The 16439-nt window shown below is 53.2% G+C and overlaps 2 protein-coding genes across 3 annotated transcripts; one reads left to right on the top strand and one right to left on the bottom strand.

The window, feature by feature from the left end:
• The first annotated feature begins 47 nt into the window (after positions 1-47).
• On the top strand, positions 48-5070 carry Mst1 (macrophage stimulating 1). Of its 2 annotated transcripts, XM_047565178.1 has the most exons (18): positions 54-282; positions 963-1110; positions 1192-1304; positions 1386-1500; positions 1576-1712; positions 1793-1913; positions 2053-2171; positions 2369-2537; positions 2651-2781; positions 2877-2979; positions 3109-3245; positions 3337-3372; positions 3460-3580; positions 3758-3835; positions 4131-4277; positions 4366-4472; positions 4573-4712; positions 4839-5070. In XM_047565178.1, the coding sequence occupies exons 1-18, from the start codon at positions 189-191 to the stop codon at positions 4998-5000; spliced, it is 2178 nt and encodes a 725-aa protein (XP_047421134.1). In that variant the 5' UTR covers positions 54-188; the 3' UTR covers positions 5001-5070. The 2 variants fall into 2 exon arrangements, with proteins under 2 accessions (XP_047421135.1, XP_047421134.1); XM_047565179.1 differs by lacking the exon at positions 3758-3835 and having other exon boundaries at positions 48-282.
• Apeh (acylaminoacyl-peptide hydrolase) lies at positions 4079-14667 on the bottom strand. Its single transcript, XM_047565177.1, has 22 exons — positions 14547-14667; positions 14339-14471; positions 13706-13832; positions 13257-13350; positions 13094-13169; positions 12841-13004; positions 12539-12676; positions 12349-12440; positions 12234-12274; positions 12027-12148; positions 11444-11504; positions 10072-10169; positions 9194-9245; positions 8294-8382; positions 7694-7832; positions 7162-7245; positions 7001-7081; positions 6549-6637; positions 6248-6438; positions 6032-6134; positions 5838-5944; positions 4079-5747 (listed from the first exon to the last, which is right to left on the bottom strand). Exons 1-22 carry the CDS (start codon positions 14556-14558, stop codon positions 5642-5644), a joined length of 2199 nt encoding a protein of 732 aa, XP_047421133.1. The 5' UTR covers positions 14559-14667; the 3' UTR covers positions 4079-5641.
• Positions 14668-16439: the final 1772 nt, after the last annotated feature.

Consider the following 16439-nt stretch of genomic DNA (forward strand, 5'->3'; position numbering starts at 1 on the left):
GCCCACTTCTAGGACCCTCAGGGGACTATCTGTGCCAGGGTGAAGGCCCTCACTTGACCTACAAGCCTGAGGGCTGGTCCCATCTGGCTCCTGCCATAGGGTCTCAGGTCAGGCCCTAGCAGCCCTGTAGTGGGGGTGTGTAGCCAAAGCCACCCAATCCTGTAACGCCAAGTTTCACAACTTCCCGTATGAGGCTGTGGTGGGTCACAGTGCAGCCTCCAGCCAGGAGGATGGGGTGGCTCCCAATCTTGCTGCTTCTGACCCAGTGCTTAGTGGTCCCAGGTGAGTTCCCCCACCTCTGATCCTCATCTGGCTTTAGGAGGCGGGTGGGCCCTAAGCCCATGCTACTCTTTTTGCCAGGAGTTCACTTTCCTGCTGGACAAGGAGAAGTGACCTTGGCCTGTTGAACAAAGCTGGGAAGCCTTGGAATACATAAACACACTGCCCACTCAGGCCTACATTAACATGTCTGCTGTAGCATTAAGGCAGTTTTGGGACCACACAGCTTAACATACACAGCAGGAAGTGACTCCTTCTGAGCCTGATCTATACTCCTAACCTAGCTTATGCCTTTATGCTGGTGAGAACCCAGATTTGGAGTCAGAATGCCAGGCTGGGTCCCTCTCTGAATAAAGTAATGGCTCTGAGCCTAAGCATTCTCATTTAAAAGATGAGCTGGGGCAAGCTTCACAGGGCAAGCACCATCACCCCAGTTTTCTTGGAATATGTTAGACCTGAGCTGTACCTGGCCTACTAAATAGAGATACTAGTGATAATTGTTATGTTTGGGCCTGCTTCCCACACCCTATGCGTTGCGGGGTGGGGGGCAGGCTGGACTGGTGCTTGAAAGTGCAAACAGGACTTATCCCAGAGGTCTTGTATCTGGATCCTCTGAATGGACAAAATATGGGAAATGCCACTGACATGTATGCCAACTTGTCCTGTGCCCACCCCACACACAGGGCAGCGCTCTCCACTGAATGATTTCCAGGTGTTCCGTGGTACAGAACTGCAGCACCTCCTACATGCAGTGGTACCCCAGCCTTGGCAGGAGGATGTGGCAGATGCTGAAGAGTGTGCTAGGCGCTGTGGGTCCCTCATGGACTGCCGGTGAGTGCCCATGTGGCCTAGATTTGGTTGGAGGTATGGGAACCTGGGCCTCTGAATAACCCAGTGCCTTCTCCTCCCTAGTGCCTTCCACTATAACATGAGCAGCCATGGGTGCCAACTCCTACCATGGACCCAGCACTCACCCCACATGCAGCTACAACGTTCTGGGTGCTGTGATCTCTTCCAGAAGAAAGGCAAGTGTGTACAGGGAAGAGCAGGAGAAATATGGGGCCTGGGGCCTCAGACTCTCTTAACCTTTCATCTCTTGCTTCCAGACTATGTGCGGACCTGCCTTATGGACAATGGGGTTGGGTACCGGGGCACCGTGGCCACAACAGCAGGTGGCCTGCCTTGCCAAATTTGGAGACACAGGTTCCCCAATGATCACAAGTGAGACACTTTCCCTTCATCACTGCTTGAAGACTTTTTGCAGCACACAGTGCAGCAACGACTCTCTGCCTATAGGTATACTCCCACACTTGCAAATGGTCTAGAAGAGAACTTCTGCCGCAATCCTGACGGGGACCCCCGAGGTCCCTGGTGCTACACGACAAACCCTGCTGTGCGCTTCCAAAGCTGTGGCATCAAGTCCTGCCAGGAAGGTAAGCAGTGCTCAGTCAAGCCTGGTGAGGGAGGAGCATGCTCACTCCTGTCCAGAAACTCATTGGCCCTATGTCTCCAGCTGCTTGCATTTGGTGCAACGGTGAAGATTACCGAGGCGCCGTGGACCGCACTGAGTCCGGACGTGAATGTCAGCGCTGGGACCTGCAGCACCCACATTCCCACCCCTTCGAGCCTGGCAAGTACGTGTGGGTGTGCAGAGTCCACACTCTAGGGTCAGGCTAAGCGAAGGTCCAGACCTATCGGGGTTGGGCTCTACATAAAGAAATTGGGCGGGGGAAGAGTCCCAGGGTCTTCTTCACGCTCAGCTACCACCCCCAGGTTTCCAGACCAAGGTTTGGACGACAACTATTGCCGAAATCCTGATGGATCTGAGCGGCCATGGTGCTACACTACAGACCCACAGCTCGAGCGAGAATTCTGTGACCTCCCCCGTTGTAGTAGGCCACCCGGACAGAGCTTGGGAGGGCATCTGGGAAAAGTTGAGGGAGGGACGTGGATTGGCTGGGGTGGTACAACCTAGCAGGGAGTTAAGAGCAAATCCTGCTGAGTACTAAAGATCCATAAGAAGGCAAGCCCAGCCCAAGCCCAGATTCCAGCTTCTGGTCAGGGGCTGATCTGCCTTGGTCTATCTAAGGATCCGAGGCCCAACTGAGCCGCGAGGCCATAACATTCAACTGTTTCCGCGGGAAGGGTGAGGGCTATCGGGGCATAGCCAATACTACCACTACGGGTGTGCCCTGCCAGCGTTGGGATGCTCAGAGTCCGCATCAGCACCGGTTTACGCCGGAGAAATACGCTTGCAAGTGAGTGACCTGCGGGTGGGGGCGGAGAAGGGTGGTCCCAGGGCAGGGCTTGAATGAGTGCCCAGGGTGGGCCTGGAGGCCAGGCCCCACCGCTGAGGGTGGTGTCTGCCCAGGGACCTTCGGGAGAATTTCTGTAGGAACCCAGATGGCTCCGAGGCGCCCTGGTGCTTCACATCCCGGCCTGGTATGCGCATGGCCTTCTGCTACCAGATCCAGCGCTGCAATGACGACCTGCGGCCAGAGGGTGAGGCCTGAGCAGAGGGGACAGAACCAGGGCTAGAAGCCCTGAGGGCCAAGGAGAGTACTGAGCTGACAGCTGCTCTTGCCCTCCCACGGCAGATTGTTACCACGGCTCAGGTGAGCAGTACCGAGGTTCAGTCAGCAAGACACGCAAGGGTGTCCAGTGCCAGCACTGGTCTGCTGAGACACCACACAAGCCGCAGTAAGTCCCTGGGTGTGCAGAACCCAGACTGGACCTTAAGGCTTGGGCAATACACCTTGGCTTCTCAGACCTGAGTCTGGAGAAGGTTTGAGACACCCCTGCCATGATTTTGTTCCGGCTCCCACCTAGGTTCACGCCCTCTTCAGCCCCACAAGCACAACTGAAGGAAAATTTCTGCCGGAACCCAGATGGGGACAGTCATGGGCCATGGTGCTATACCACTGACCCAGGGACTCCGTTCGACTACTGTGCACTGAGACGCTGCAGTAAGTGTTGGGGACACTTCCTAATATCCTCCCTCAGCCCTCACCCTCAAAGTCTGGTTCTCCCATAACCTGGATAAACTTGGTCTTTCAGATGATGACCAGCCGCTGTCCATCCTAGATCCCCCAGGTGAGGACATGGGTGAATAGTGGGTGGAGACTTTTTGTCCTTCCACCTTAATCCACAGGAGTTTCATCAGACCCACCCCATCCCCAGACCAGGTACAGTTTGAGAAGTGTGGCAAGAGGGTGAACAGGCTGAATCAGCAGCGCTCCAAGCTCCGTGTGGTGGGGGGTCATCCTGGGAACTCACCCTGGACAGTCAGCTTACGCAATCGGTGAGGCACAAGTGTCTATCCTCCCAGGAGAAGAGCTGAGGCTGTGTTCTCTGTGTTTATGCTAGTGGGGGATGGGAACCTGTTGCTGGTCTCATAAATCCTAGCCAGAAAATGACAGGTTCAGTATGTGTCCCAGGACTCAGTCAGTGTTTATTCTCCTAACCCCAACTCTTCCAGGCAGGGCCGGCATTTCTGTGGAGGGTCCTTAGTAAAGGAACAGTGGGTATTGTCTGCTCGGCAATGTTTCTCGTCCTGGTGAGCCTCTCTTGGGTTTCGGGGATCCAATCCCACCCCTTACCTTTGTCCTCCCTCTAGCTACTTTCCCCAGGTAAGCCTAACACGTGAGCCAGGGGGCAGCACACTGGCAGTCAGGAATGATCCAGGGCTGGAGTTGTGGCTCAGTGGTACAGTGCTTTCCTGGGTTCCATTCTCAGCACCACATATAAATAAACAAAATAAAGATCTACTGACATCAACCAATTAAAAATTCATATATATTTTTAAATAAACTAAAAAGAAAAAGAATGATCCAGCAGAACTTCTGTCCTAGCCATGAACCTCTCACGGGATATGAGGCGTGGTTGGGCACCTTGTTTCAGAACCCACAGTCTGGGGAGCCAGGCTTGCAGCGGGTCCCAGTGGCCAAGATGGTGTGTGGGCCCTCAGACTCCCAACTTGTCCTGCTCAAGCTGGAGAGGTATGTGGACAAGTTCAGAGGGTGTGAGGTATAAGATGGGGCTTGGCCTTGTGGCCTCAGGCACTGAATGCCCTCATTTTTGCTAAAGATCTGTAATCCTGAACCAGCGTGTGGCCCTGATCTGCCTACCCCCAGAGCGGTATGTGGTGCCTCCAGGGACCAAGTGTGAGATTGCAGGCTGGGGTGAAACCAAAGGTAAGAACACAGTGCATAAGCATGGACTGCTCCAGGTCAGAAGGTCTAGCCCTGGGTCCTGCCCGAGGGCCTCTCCTTCTCCCCATTCTCCTTACTATAGGTACAAGTGATGACACAGTCCTAAATGTGGCCTCACTGAAAGTCATCTCCAACCAGGAGTGTAACATCAAGCATCGAGGACGTGTCCGAGAGAGGGAGATGTGCACTGAGGGATTACTGGTCCCTGTGGGGGCCTGTGAGGTCAGTGGCTAGGCTCCTGGGCCAGCCCAGGGAGGTTGTGAGGGATCGGAAATGTATGATTTCAACCCCAAGGGGGATAATCACTGCCATGGTCCAAAGCCCTCATCAGTTCCCCCCACCTGCCAGGGTGACTACGGGGGCCCGCTTGCCTGCTTTACGCATGACTGCTGGGTCCTAGAGGGAATTATAATTCCTAACCGAGTGTGTGCACGGCCCCGCTGGCCAGCCATCTTCATGCGCGTCTCTGTGTTTGTGGACTGGATTCGCAAGGTCATACAGCTGGGCTAGGCCCAGCCTTGACCCCTTGCCTTGGGGAGGACAAAACTTCCTGTCAGACATAAAGCCACCTTTTCTCTTCACATGTGTGCAGAGTGCTTATTAGCCTCTGCTTATAGGGAATGAGTTCGTGACTCCTTGTTAGGGCCTGGGTAGCTGGAGCTCAGCACACAGTTGGCTAGGTGGTCTGACCCTGGAACTACTTTTGCCTGTGAGTTCTGTGGAAATGCAGGGCCTCATGCATCCTCTAGAAGTATTGGGAATAGAGGGTGGTGCAGAGCAGTTTCTAACTGAAAAGACAATAGCAGAAGGAGCTAGTCTGATGCAGGGTCCCATTTGGCCAGAACTGACAGGCAGAGTCTCTCACTTCCCCCTGCTTCTGACACTGAAGGCACATGAAGCTCTGTGGCTACCACATACAGGGCCTTGGGACTCAACCCCAGGGTTAGGGAGGGGGTTGGGAATGGCTTGGTACAAAGTACCAGCATTGAACCAGGATCTATGTCCTCATTTATTATAACTACATAGCCCATCTTCCTCCTCCCACTCATTCATAGAGTCCAGAACCCAGGAGGCCTCTTGCTGCTCTGTTAGATCTTGGAGCTCCCCAAGAACAAAGTATGACATTCCAGCTCACGCAGAATGGCAGGGCTTCAGCTACCCAAGTGTGTGTGCAACCAGAGCACAGCATTCATGAAGCTGTCTGATTCCACCTCCACCTCTGATAGAGCATGGGTGCTTTTGGGATAGAGCAGGAGCCTGTAGGGGTTGGGCAGCAACAGTTGAGGCTGGAGGGTCCTCCCCTGCTCACCTGCCCATCAGCTGCCAAGGCCAGCCTCAGACACTCACCGAACAGGCACATTCCGGGCCTTGAGGGCGCGGTAATACTCCATGCCCTGCTTGAAGGGTACGCGCCGGTCCTCCTGTCCCAGCATTAGTAACAGCGGGGTCTTTACCTGGGTGTATGGGGAGCCAGGTGGTGAACTGGTCCCTGGGTTCTGGATGGATAGATGGCACACAGGGCAAGGAGAAATATTGGGTACCTGAGGGATGTACTTGATGGGTGACTTGTCCAGCATCTCTGCCCACACACTGAGGTCTGGCAGGCAGTCACTGCTATAAGGGAAGCCAGCCTCCACCACACACCTGTAAGAAACCAATCTGATTCAACCCCAGGAATTCTGAATCCTACAGAGGCTCCACTGGAATGAAATACAGGGTGGAAGGGAGGAAGACAGGAAACTGTGTTGCATACTCACCAGTCAGGGATGTCAGTGGAGCCCATCATGGAGGCTATATTGATCACAGGGTTCCGGGTCACACAGGCACCATAGGTCTCAGGGTATTGACCAATCAAGTGGCATGACAGGAACCCACCATGGGAACCACCCATAAGGGCCACACGGCCTGCGTCAAAATGCTCCTCCTGGAGCACTTGCTCCACTGCAAACTACAAGGTGAGGCAGAGCACACTGCAGCTAGCTGCCTGCCCAGCTGAATACAGCCACACCCCTGACAGCCCACCCTCCAGCCTATCCAGAAGCCCCAGCCCTCTGCTACCTGGACATCCTTCACATCCTGGTGGCCCACATTGCCTGGGAGGGAAAGAATACTGTCCTGGCCAAAGCCCGTGGAGCCACGATAGTTCACTAAAGGCAAGGGAGGGAGCGGATAGGGTAGTCAAGAAACATTCTCAGTCCCCTGAACACCATTTCACACATTTGTGAAGTAAGCCCTGGGACCAGCTGTACCACAGACTGTCAAGGGAAGGGACCAAGAGACCTGAGGCTGATATCCAGTGACCACAGCCTTCTTTCCATGCAAGTCCCAAGTTAATCCACTTCATCACCACACATGGGGTCAGAGCAGTTCCTGATAATGGTTACTAGAGAAAGTAACCAGGCTACAGAAAAGCCAGAGACTGGGGTGGCATCTATGAGGCTTATACAAACCAGCCTCACTCCATTACTCCACCAAACCCTTAATAGAGCCATAGGTCCCTCCTTGCTTACCTAACAGCACTGCAAAGCCCATCTTGCAAAGCATGGCTGGGAACAGCATCCAGGCAGTGACAAAGGATGAATGGGGTCCTCCTGTAGACAGGGAGCAGAGGATGAAAGGGCCAGCTAGGAGGGATGGTGGGAGGGCAAGGGTTCTCAGGCCAGATACCTACCGTGGGGCATGACCACCATGGGCACCTGGGTCTTATCTGGAGGGTTGCTGGGCTGCAGAAGGATTGCTTCAAAGTCAAGGCCAGCTGCAGAGAAAAGGTAGTAGTCAGAAAGGCCAGCGCACTTCCCAAGGCCTTCCCTATCTAAACCATCTAAAACTATAAGTCTGGGGCTGACCTATGGCCAAGGTGGACTACACCATGGCATATGGACCTTTGAAGGCTTATGTTCCTTCTACCCTAATCAGGGACCCCCACTCTGAGGAGACAGCAGGAGGTATGGTCACACAGGCTATTATTTTTGGACCTTGGTTTTCCCACAACAGGTAATTTGGCCTGGTGGTACCCAGTTCTGATATCCAGAGCAGAGGCTCAGATCCCTAGACACTTCCCATGAATACAAGAAACACAGTAAACCTCTTAGAGGAAATCCCAGGAAACTGTGTAATATAAGCCAGGACGCAGGAAGTGACACAGAAGATGCTGTGTGCTGGTAAGCCTAAAGAAGGTGTCCCTCTACCCTTGGCCAGCTCACCATACTGCACATTCTCTTGTTCTGGGGGTGGATGTAGCACCCGGATGCCCCAGTGGATGTCAGGAATGGGCTCAGCTTCCTCCAGGGATACCCACAGCACTGACTGCTCCTTCCCCGCAGGAGGCAGGAACCCAACTTTCTGCCAAGGGGAAGGAAAGTGTCACAGGTGATCTGGCTGTCTCCCTGCCCTTCTGCTTCTACACAGAGTGGGAGGTGGGAAAATCTTAACAAACTGGGCCTCATATATACCTCCACAGGATACCGTATGGATTCTTAAGAGCTGGTGTATACCAAAGTACTCCTACTCACATGACTCTCCCACCCTTCTTGGCTTCTAGGCTTTGCTATCTGTCTCCCTATGTTCTATAAAACCAGAGGGCTGGGTACTTCCCCAGACACCTTGTTAAGGACAGAGCAGGCCCCAGCATATAGTTCCTCCTTGGGAATGCCAAACCTTTGTGAAACATGCTGGATTAGGTCTATGCTTCAGCCACTCTGCATGCTGACCAGCCATGGTCAGACTCTGGACCAGTTTTCTGGCCTGGGGAGCTCTGCCTACCTGGGTCCCTGCCTGCCAGTCGGGGACCCACCAACACTCACCAGGCTTGGAGGCAGGTTGGGTGTGGAGAATTGTGCCACCATAAGGTCCCTGTCAATTGTAAGTAGCTTCCAGCTTCCACCTGACCCCCCTGGAGAAAAAAGATGTCACTAAGTGCCTGGCAGGGACCACCTTTCCCACTTGCTCTCTGTAGAGTCTCTCTGGAGGTTCTATGGAAAAGTGTTCCTTCCATCCTGAGAAGTACCTTTCACAAACACCTGACTGCATATGGCACTGGGTGAGTCCCCTCCTCAGTCCCTTATTCATCTGGATACTGGTTGTGCCTAAGAACTGCCAGACCTGGGGACAAACAAGACCACCAAGGCCTCCAGGACTGCAATATGAAGGGGTGGGCAGCTGGCCCAGGGAGTTGGGTGGGGGGCTGGGCTGTGGGGTTCAAGCAAATGCTTAAGCAGGAATTGTGTCATGAGATGTAGGTTTAGAATAACACTTTGGTAGTCTTATGGAGGAACAGGTAGTCAGGGTAGGTGTCTCAAAAGACATTTCAGGGACTAACACCAGGTCTGATTGTAGGGAAGATCAGAGAGCTAATACTAGGGTTTTCCTGGGCCTTAAGGTGGCAGAGCTGCCTCTGCCTAGGACAGGGCACCCAAAAACTGGGGAAGCAGAGGATAATTCTGGCAGATCTTAGCTAGAGAAAGTTCTGTGGGCTTTAGGAGTAGGGTAGGGGGCCATGTTGAGGCTAGGCCAGGACAGTAAGTGAAGCAGGGAAGGGTCTTGCATGGACAGAATCCTCAGAGGACTGCTGGAAACATCTGTGGAACAGACAGTGGCTGAGAGTGCTGCTGTTGCTGCCCAACATGTAGCTCCAGCTCTACCCCCAACCTGGTTGGCTCACTCACCAGCCCTGCTCTCACTCCTACTTCAGAAGCCCTGCTCACCAGCTGTTAAGGAGGTCACACTGCCCATCTGGGTGTCCACAGCAAATAGGTCCTGAAGCAGAGGGAATACCACATGTGACACCACATCCAAGAGCCCTATGGGTGTTGCCCCTACCTCCTCTGTACCCTCTTGGAAACTCTTGGGCCAAGCTAGGACTGTAAGCAGTTCTGGTAATGGCTCGGCGTAGTAAGGAGTAGTCTGAAGGCCCAGGTTCAGATCTCATCTCCAATCACAACTTAGTGGGTATCCCTGGGTGGCAAGGTAAGGGATATCACTGGGTCCTTTTTTTTTTTTTTGGTACCAGGGATTGAACCCAGGGGCACTTAACCACTGAGCCACATCCCCAGCCCTTTTTTACTTTTTATTTAGAGACAGATTCTCACTGAGTTGCTTAGGACCTTGCTAAGTTACTGAGGCTGGCTTAAACTTGTGATCCTCCTGCCTCAGCCTTCTGAGCCGCTGGGATTACAAGCATGTGCCACTGCACTGGTCACTGGGTCCTTTTGACCCAGCATGAGACCAAATGATATCACACCCAAAAGGAGACTGGCATACTACAGGCACCTTCATCCCATCCCCAGGGGAAGGGTTTAGTCCTTATCTCCATCAGGTGTCTTTACTAAATCATCCTAGGATCCACCCAGTGACAGTACCTTTCTCCCCCAGTTAGGAAAGGATGCTCAGGCAAAAAGGTCAAGGGCTCTGCTGTGGGGCACCAGGGTAGTTAACCCCCTCAAGGAGAAGCAAGTCCAGGACAAGATAGGCAGGAATTTTTCAAAGGGCAGGTGAGACACAGGAACTAGGCATTCCCCTAGAGGCATGTACATGCTATGCTTCAGGGTTCAGGCTCCTGGCAGTTGATCATAGTGTCTCTTACCTGCCGGCTGCGTTGAGCTGAGTCGAAGATTACTCTCTGGCTGTCAGCTGACCAGCATCCTAGAGGCAGAAGGCTGCAGTAGATTCCTGAGAAGCTGTCTGAAAAGATGGGAAGGCTGGGGCTGGGTCCAGGAGCAGAAGTTATGGGGATCAAGACCATGAGGTAGGCTGGGCTGTTAGGGAATCCACCCGGGGCCCCTGCAACTTATGACAAAATGGCAGTCTCGGGTTGGGGATATAGCTCAGTTGGTAGAGTGCTTGCCTCACAAGCACAAGGCCCTGGGTTCAATCCCCAGCACCGCAAAAAAAAAAAAAAGGCAGCCTCACAATGGTGATGAGGAGCTGCATAGGGGGAGGAGGAGCAGAAAACTGAAAACTCTTAAGAAGCAGTTTGAGAAATACTGAGAAACCAAGTGTTCTCAAAAGAAAAGCATTTGCTCTCGAGTTGCTCTGGGCCCCTGGTGCATTTAAGCAAGACAGCACCTGTTTGTCCACTATAGCACTGAGCAGTGTATGCACAGCAGACTCAAAAGTCTTACCCTTTAATATCATCACTCATTTAACCCTCACTATAATACTACAAGGAAGATAGGGAAAACCACTCTCTCCACAAATGAAGCTCAGTGTGGCTGGGTCACTGGCCAAGGACACACAGCTAATCTGGGGCAGAGTTGGGATTCAGATTAGGACCACATCACTACATCTCTGCAACCACAGAGAAAACAAAGAGGTCATCTGTCTTTTTTTTTTTTTTTTCGTGGTACTGGGGATCCAACTCAGGGCCTCAAGCATGCTACTACTAAGGTACAGCCCCAGCTGTAAGAGATAATCTCTTGTCCACTGACTCTTGGAATTTCCTGCATGGCTTCAAAAGAAACAAGAGACTTTCACTCCTCATGTCATTGGGATGACTCAGGATCTCCAAGCAGAACTGAGCTTTCCAGCCAAAAACCACCCTCCCAGGAGATCACCTGACTTGAACAGGACAAAGGTTGCCGGGGTTTAGTGAAGAGTAGGGTAATATAGCACCCTTGGGGCCAGAGTCTTTCAAATATGATATTCCAACCTACTCTTTCTGAAACCTACTCAAAGGTTTAGATAGCTATTGGAAAAACAATTATCTATGAAATTCAATGCAGACATCCAGCCAGCTCAGGCCACTGTGATCTCAGCTTTGATCCAGCCAACTCCTTTCCATCAGAACTGTTCCCCATGGTAATGACCCCACTCCCTATGGAACCTGGGCACAGGGGGAAGCCCAGGAGGGAGAGAGGGTCCTTCAGAAGAAGGAAGAGCTGGGCATGGATAGAATAGATAGCAGGAACTCACAGAACTATAGGCCCCACTGTATCCCCCCAGACAGCACCCCTCACCTCCCAGCTGCCGAGGCACAACATCCACCACCACTGAGGTGACTTTGGTATACCAGTCATACTGCAAGAGAATTTAACAGTCAGGCCTGCCCCAGGATAGGCAAAACCCTCAGGGCACAGAGTTCTGCATCTATTCCTTTCAATGACAGCTTTGGATAGTCTCAGGGGAAAGGAGGGGAAACCTCAGATGAGCCTGATACATCTCCTTTCTGGTGACCTGGACCAGGTGCCCACAGAGGCCTTAGGCATATCCCTCTGACTTTCACGGAGGCCCACATCTCTACCAGGGTAGGGTCTGGGATTATGTAACTCCCCGCTCTATCCCAACCCCTTGCAAAGCCTGAGACATGCAGGTGAGAAGCAAGGAGAGGAACATTCTTATAGATGGAGGATGCTGTCAAGGTGATAAGCCCTGACAGTGTGCAAAGCCCTCCCTTCCTTGAGAGAACAGGTGAAACACCACTGTTGCACCCAGGACAAAAGAACTACTAAGGGGTTAATGGGGCAGATGGTGTTGGCCTTTCAGCTCTCGCCCAGCCCTCTTACTGCTAACCACCCAACCACCTCCAAACCCTCAGCTCACCAGGCACAGTTGGCTACACTGATGATGAGGGACCAGAGATGGGTACTGCAAATAGACGATGCGACACTGGTCTGGGCTCAGCCGGGGAGAAGAGATAGCCAGGGAGTCATCCGAGAGGAGCTCTGGGCCACATGGAAATATGAACATCACACAGACTGGCAGGGTCAATGTGTGTCAGAAAAGCACAAGTGGGAGCTAGCCACTTACCACATTTGCCCCCAATGAGGTCCACATAATATAGAGCTGACCTGGAATGGTCAGAGAGACACTAAGTTTCAAGGCCAGCTAGCTGCAGGGCACTTGCCCTATCCTATTTCCTTACCTGCGATTGGTACAGAAACGGATGCCTAGCCGGAAGGGTTCATGCCACCAACCTACAAACACCACTCCTGTGTCTCCAGGGGCCCAAAAAGCCTGTAAACAATACCACAGGACAGGTGTAAGTAGGGGCAATTGCTTAAGCAGGGCCCCCAGACTCCAGGAGGGAGGACACACACCAAGTGGCTACTGACCTGTCCAGGGGATACATTCTCAGGGACCCCCTCAAGCACAGAGATGTTACCACTCTCGACATCCAGCACACAAAGCACAGGGATGCTTTTAGAAACCATGGTCTCACCCCAGTCTTCATAAAACACAAACTGGTCCCCCTGAGAACACAGGATATTCAATGTCCAGTTTGTCTACAAATCCCTGCCCTGCCTCCTAGAAGCCAGTGCCTCCTGAATTCTGACAGGTACAGTTTGAGAAGGGAGCACACTGAGTCCCAGGGCTGCCTTTCAGGGTCTTTGTGGACTGGCCATGCTACAAGCACCTTAATGGCCTGGTCTGGCTTCTTTGGCATAGACATCTCGTCCTCTCCAGCATTCATGTCCAAGGCTTTGGTCTGAAAGAAGGATTCAGCCTTGGGGCGCTTCTTCTCTGCCACATACAACAAGTGTGTCTCCGAGTGTGACCAGGACAGGCAGCCAAAGCAGTCTAGGTGCATACAGGGTCAATCAGGGGGAGTCCAGGGCTATGGATTCCCTTCCTGTCCACCCTGCCTGCTCACCAACCAGATGCCTCACCGTCCTCATAAACAGATCCATGTTTCTCCAGTGCTGACAGGTTGAAGCTCTTGAGCTTCCGGTTCTTCTCCCAGACCTGAGGACACTTGGACATTAGATTGCCTGCCCCTTATCTGTAGGGCTGAGCTCTCTTGTCACCTACTCTGGTCCCATGCAAACTCACCTCTAGGAACTGCTTCTCCTCCCCAGGACCCATGCCTCCAGTCTTACGGAGCACAGCTTTCATGGTGCCTGAAGGAGACTCTCTGCTCAGTAGCCTAAGGACATGGGGTAGCAGGTTAGGATTATGTCTAACCCCCAAATAGCCCAGATTCTTGAGGTTCTGGTCACATACCAGCCCTTACAGCATCTCTAATAACACAATGGCAGCTAGCCTCACCTCTCTTCCCTAAGGCAGGAACTCAGTGATACTATAGACTTGAAGCTGAGCCCAAGTATGAAGCAAGCCTCCTGTGCTTATCAGGTCATGTCACTAGAGACCAAATGAGCTCCCAAGGGGCAGGAACCTAATTCCTGGCTTCCCTCCAGGCCCTGTTCACATCTAGGCACATGATGGGCATTCATAGTAAGATGGTGGTGGCCTTGTCCATGAGCTTTCTCCCTCAAACTTACTCCCCCCGGGTCTCCACACTGTTGCCTGCAGGCCCTGCAAACACCACTGAGTCCCCATCATGGAACACCAGGTACTGGCGGCAGAATCGGATGTTCTCCATGCGTTCCAGGTCCCTCTGGGTCCACTCTGCAAGGGGAGGCATGAGGCTGTTCAACCTGCATTGGCCAGTCTGGGAACTGCCCCTCACCCAAGAAGGCCCAGACCCACCTTCCCCAATCATATGCAGACACCTTGGGTTGAAGCCTGGACAACACTTATCACAAACCAAGCCCAGGACTCCAGAGCCTGAGCTGACTACTGTTTGGAGAAAACTTACTGTCCCTGGTCCACTCCCAGGTACCCTAGAATATTGAGGGCAGCAGTCTGGCATGCATATGGGATGGCGTGGTACGAATCTGCCTTACAAGGCCCACACCTTGCACCCAGATCTGTGTTCTACTCCAAACCCCTCAACCAATGCACTATGGGACACTAATGCCTGCATAGCCTCCCTGCATACACTTGTGAGCAGAAAATTGAACAGGATATCCTTTCAGTCCTGGGTACCTATCACACTCCTGTGTACTGTTAAGGACCCTCAACTTTTCCCTCCTCTCCACTCGCCACCACCCAATTCCCCTGCGTCCACACACCAGTGTGCACTGTCCGGTAGCGGCCCCCATACTGCGTGGTGACCTCCGGGCCCAGGCAGGCGGCGCTCAGCGTGGGTTGCCGGCTAAGGCCCCGGTACAGCGCCGCCGCCTCCTCGGGCTCGCTCAGCAGCACCTGCGCAGGGGACACACCAGGGTCAGGCCCGGCCCGGGCTGCATGGACCACGGGGTTCGCGGGCCGAGCCCTCACCTGACGCTCCATAACCTCCTCTCTGCAGCCGCGGAAAGGTGGGGCGTCCTAGAGCCCGGAAGTGAGACTTTGAGGGGCGGAGCCTGAGGCAACACCGCCTGTTTCCGCTACTGTCCGACGGCCATTGGGAAGGGCGGGGCTCTCGATGAAAGGGCGAGGACCGTTGACAGATGACTGGGCCTCGATGGCAAGAAGGCGGGACCTATGAGGGAGGAGTCCTGGAGGGCTTAGGACAGAAACCTCGCGGAAAGGACCCGGTCCTTTCAGGTTGGGGGTTTGCGGGAAGCGAGTAGGAGGCGAGATCTGTGGGCCAAATCCCGATCCTCTTATGAGAGGGGAGGCCTTGGGCTCTGAGGAGACACGGTGGCGGGTGGAAGCGGAATGCAGGAGTGATGTTCAGTGAGGACGAAGTTTCTGAGGAGTGAAGGGTCTAAGTGAGAAAGGGGTGGAGTCTGAATCAGGATGAGGTTGCAAAGCAAAAAGCAGTGACTCTGGACAAGAGTGGGCCCAGGACATTGGAAGGGTGAGGTCTAACAGGAACGCAAACCAATGAATCCTGAAGATCAGAGACGGGGAAGGATGGAAGTTGAGCCTGTAGGGCATGTGGATCTATGGAAATCATGAGGACCTGCCCAAGAGCCTGAGGGTTCACATGGGTCTCCTCTGGGGCTGACTGTGGAGTTCCTTCTCGTCTACTATGAGGCAAACATTCACTCATTGGTGCCAGGCCCTACCCTGTACCCTGGAAGGACTCAGGTCCAGGTGGAACACGGATCAGAGCCCTGGGATGCGGGGCAGAGGGTCAGGTGCTGAATCAGGGTGTTAATCAGTCACCAGACATGCCCCAAGAGCTATCTGTCCCTACAGCCTTCCCCCCGCCCTTCTCAGCAGCGCTTTGCTGGAGATCATATTGGAACTGGGCCTCTGCCTTCCTTCCCAGGCCTCACCTCAAGCCTGTAGGTAGAGGGCCTGGTGAGGTCAGGTTCCCCCCAGGACCAGAAAGCTTCCTGTGAAAACAACCTAGGCAGCAGGCTCCTTCTGCACGTGGCCCACATCTGGGTTAACTAAGGTGGCAGCGGAGGGCAAGAAGGCACCAGAGCAGAGATGTCCCCTACTCCATATACTCAGAGACTGGCTGGTCTTTCACACCTCAGGGCCCTGGCTCCAAGAACCTCACCTTGCCTTTGAGATACCAGTTGAGGCGATGCTAATATTCTTTTTGTTTATCTGTGTTTTTCAAAATTTCTAGTGATTCTGGCTTACTCCTGACTACTTGGGGAAATACTAAGATCTGGTAGCCATCAAGAATTCTGGGGTTGCTGGGCAAATGCCTGTAATCCCAGAGGCTCCGGAGGTTAAGGCAGGAGGATCACGAGTTCAAAGCCAGCCTCAGCAACTTAGTGAGGCCCTGTCTCTAAATAAAATACAAAAAAGGGCTGAGGATGTGGCTCAGTGGTTGAGTGCCCCTGAGTTCAATTCTCAGTACCAAAAGAAAAATTGGCAGAGCAAGGCAGGTGGTGTAAAGCTTGTTTGCAGCACAAGGGGGCAGCACCTGCTCACCTGCCTCCATGGAGCCAGGCCCCAGGAAGCTGTGTGCTCATCCTGGGAACCACTGACCTCAACAGACAATGCAGTGAATTGCTGACTTGACACAAGCTAGGAACCTATCCCTGAGTACTTTTGTGGAGGGCCCATTGTCTTGGAATGGCTTAGTGTGGACTCACTCTGGGTTATACCATAGCTTTCTCCCCCCCCCCGCCCCAGTGCTGGGGATGGAAACAGGACCTCAGGAAAGCTAGGCAATCGCTGCTACCACTGAGCCATACCCTGCCCCATGCCAGCACTTCTGAAACTTTGCCCTTTTTTTTCTTTTAACAGTGGTTAGGAATATCA

This window comes from Sciurus carolinensis, chromosome 9, assembly GCF_902686445.1.
Source record: "Sciurus carolinensis chromosome 9, mSciCar1.2, whole genome shotgun sequence".
Classification (NCBI taxonomy): Eukaryota; Metazoa; Chordata; class Mammalia; order Rodentia; family Sciuridae; genus Sciurus; species Sciurus carolinensis.

Coding starts and splice junctions, on each gene's coding strand:
- Mst1 (XM_047565178.1), top strand. CDS start 189: ATGAGGCTGTGGTGGGTCACAGTGCAGCCTCCAGCCAGGAGGATGGGG. Junction 1,501..1,575: donor AGGTTCCCCAATGATCACAA/GTGAGACACTTT, acceptor CTCTGCCTATAG/GTATACTCCCACACTTGCAA. Junction 3,836..4,130: donor CGGCAATGTTTCTCGTCCTG/GTGAGCCTCTCT, acceptor CTTCTGTCCTAG/CCATGAACCTCTCACGGGAT.
- Apeh (XM_047565177.1), bottom strand. Junction 12,677..12,840: donor AGCCAGACCAGGCCATTAAG/GTGCTTGTAGCA, acceptor CTGTGTTCTCAG/GGGGACCAGTTTGTGTTTTA. Junction 6,135..6,247: donor TCCACTGACATCCCTGACTG/GTGAGTATGCAA, acceptor GGTTTCTTACAG/GTGTGTGGTGGAGGCTGGCT.